This window comes from Rhododendron vialii, chromosome 10a, assembly GCF_030253575.1.
Source record: "Rhododendron vialii isolate Sample 1 chromosome 10a, ASM3025357v1".
NCBI classification, from domain to species: domain Eukaryota; kingdom Viridiplantae; phylum Streptophyta; class Magnoliopsida; order Ericales; family Ericaceae; genus Rhododendron; species Rhododendron vialii.
Genome location: NC_080566.1, coordinates 24,021,943 through 24,024,509, shown reverse-complemented (window position 1 = coordinate 24,024,509; position 2,567 = coordinate 24,021,943). Strand labels below are relative to the sequence as shown.

Genomic DNA, 2,567 nt, shown 5'->3' with positions numbered 1-2,567 from the left:
ATTCCAATGGGAATCCGGAAAAGCCGAACCATTGTGAGGTTGTGTGTGTTCCAATGGGAATCCGGATCAACGGAACCATTGTGAGGTTGTGTGCGTTCCCATGGGAACCCGGAGCAGAAAAATCATGGTGAGGAATGGCTTGGTTATCCGCAGAGAGGAGCCAATGCAATTGTGTGCCAATGGGAACCCGGTGCGGCGGAACCATTGTGAGAATACTCGGGAGACCGGAACAGCGGAACCGAGGTTGGGTGTGTTAAAACCGATTTTGAAAATGTGATATGGTTATGGAAATGTTGATAAAATGTTGACACTGTCTACGAGGAGTCGCGTAGGAGAAACTCAGAGAATCTTGGACACCAACGCTAGTTGAATAATGAATGCGGTTGTGTCGTGTCTGTCAAATATGTTTGATCTATGTGAAAATCTTTCATTTTATGGTTTAATGTTTGTAAGTTAAGGGTAAGTTGGTATGGGTTACTCTATTGAGCTTTTGTAGCTCACGGTATTACCTTTTGGTGACCCTGACATATTATATTGGTGGCGACGCCGGTATAATGTGTCAGACCTCATAGATGAACAGGGTGAGCTATATACATTGGAGGCCTTCGGAGCCGAGGAGCTTGCTAGGATGGAAGAGCGGGCGGAGTAGTAGTTAGGAACCCTAGTTCCTTCCCTTTTTGAATAAATGTACTCTTGTGAGAATTATGATGTAATAACGAGCCAGACTCCATTTGATTTTATCAATAAAATGTTTATTTAACGTACCCAAAATTTGGGGGCGTTACAATATTTCCTTATTCTTTAGGTTTTCATAAATTTCTTTCTTTTTTTGTTTTTTTTCTAGGATCTTATAAAGAAAAAAGAAAAAGTGGGGGTTTCATCAACCTTTTATCTTGCATGGTACATCATATATATGATCACTTGATTACATAATTGTCGCATGATTGCTTGCTGTATTATATTACTACATGATCACATCACTTCATAGTACTAGTACTTTGATCAACCACTTGGTTGCATACATGGTACATGGGTCATTATATTAGGGGCAATGGGTGTGTCAAATAAGTGCACTGCACAATCACTTGATTTGGGATGTCTCGATATGAACGCAATTGAGCTTTTGTTTCTCTTAGATTTGCTTTTGGACTTAGATATGACAGTTGTGGCCGCCGAATTCTTAGAAGCCCTTTCCTCCAGAAGTTGACAGCCTCATGATCATAATGGAAAATAATGAGCTTACTCAACAAGTCAAGGACATCAAAGCTGCCTTGGCTCGCTCACGAGGAGATCAAATCCTTGATTTTGATGGACTCTGCCTTTTCCCAAATGCCAAATTGCCAGATAAGTTCAAGATGCCCGATATTGAGAAGTTCAATGGCACCGGCAATCCCACCAGCCATGTCCGCCATATCATCAACACCCTGAAACCTATGGGCCTGAATGATGAACTCATTGCCCAACTTTTTCAAAGGACTCTCACAGGTAGTGCTCTCGACTGGTTTCTCACTCTGGACTTCACCAAGTACAAGGGGTGGCAAGAAATTGCCAATGCTTTCATCAATCAATATGCCTACAATGTCCAAATTGTGGTAACCACTCGAGATTTGGAGATGCTCAAACAAAAGCCAAATGAAAGCTTTGCCAATTTTCTTACTAGGTGGAGAAAGAAGGCTGCACAGATGAAAACTCTTCCCTCAGAAGAAGACCAAGTCAGAATGGTGGTAAGAAATTTACAGCCACAGCTCCTAAGGCACATGTATTCCCAAGCAATTTCTACATTTAAGTGCTTCTACACTACTGGATTACAAGTTGAAGACGGCCTTAATCAAGGATTACTCGACAATGGAGAAGTCAACCACAAGGTAGAGACAAGCACAAATACCAACAATGATAGTGGTATTAATATGGTGAGATCTCATCACAAGCGTAAGAGGGAATTTGATCCTCTTGGAATGAAGTTAGAAGATGTGTTCCACATCTTAGAAGCAACAGGCGATCTGAAACCATTGCAACCAAAATTTCCTAGTAATCTTGCACATAAGGGTGAGGAGTATTGCAAGTATCACCAAGTGACTGGTCATTCCATTGAACAATGTGGGGCTCTCAAGAATGCAGTCCAGGATCTCATCGATCAAGGGATAGTTGAGCCAACAAAGTTGGATGATTGAGAAGCGGTGGCCAGATTCTGTCATGTGTTTTGAGTCAGTTTTTTTTATCAGTCTCAATTAGCTAATCTTTGGGCCTTTCTTTTGGCCCTTATTTGCTTCTTTCTAGGGTTTGAATCTCGAGCTTGTTCTTCTTTAGGATTTGAGTCTTGAGTTTATTTTCTCTTGAAATTAAAGTCATTTTGTTCATCATGGTTTTGAACCAACTCTTTGCACTCAACATGAAATGTGAAACTCTCCCGGAATATGAATCTCCTTAGACATGAACTACGAATGACCTAATTCTCTTTAGAGATACGTAGGCACCTTAGGGTTATCCACATTTTTGTAAATATTTTCTCTTGTGCTAATTTGCTGCCATGGAATACTCATGATAACATTAAGTGTTGAAAACAATCC

The 2,567-nt window shown here is 40.7% G+C and overlaps 1 protein-coding gene across 1 annotated transcript; it reads left to right on the top strand.

The window, feature by feature from the left end:
• Positions 1-1,223: 1,223 nt before the first annotated feature.
• On the top strand, positions 1,224-2,171 carry LOC131303017 (uncharacterized). Its single transcript, XM_058329809.1, has one exon. It carries the CDS (start codon positions 1,224-1,226, stop codon positions 2,169-2,171), a length of 948 nt encoding a protein of 315 aa, XP_058185792.1.
• Positions 2,172-2,567: the final 396 nt, after the last annotated feature.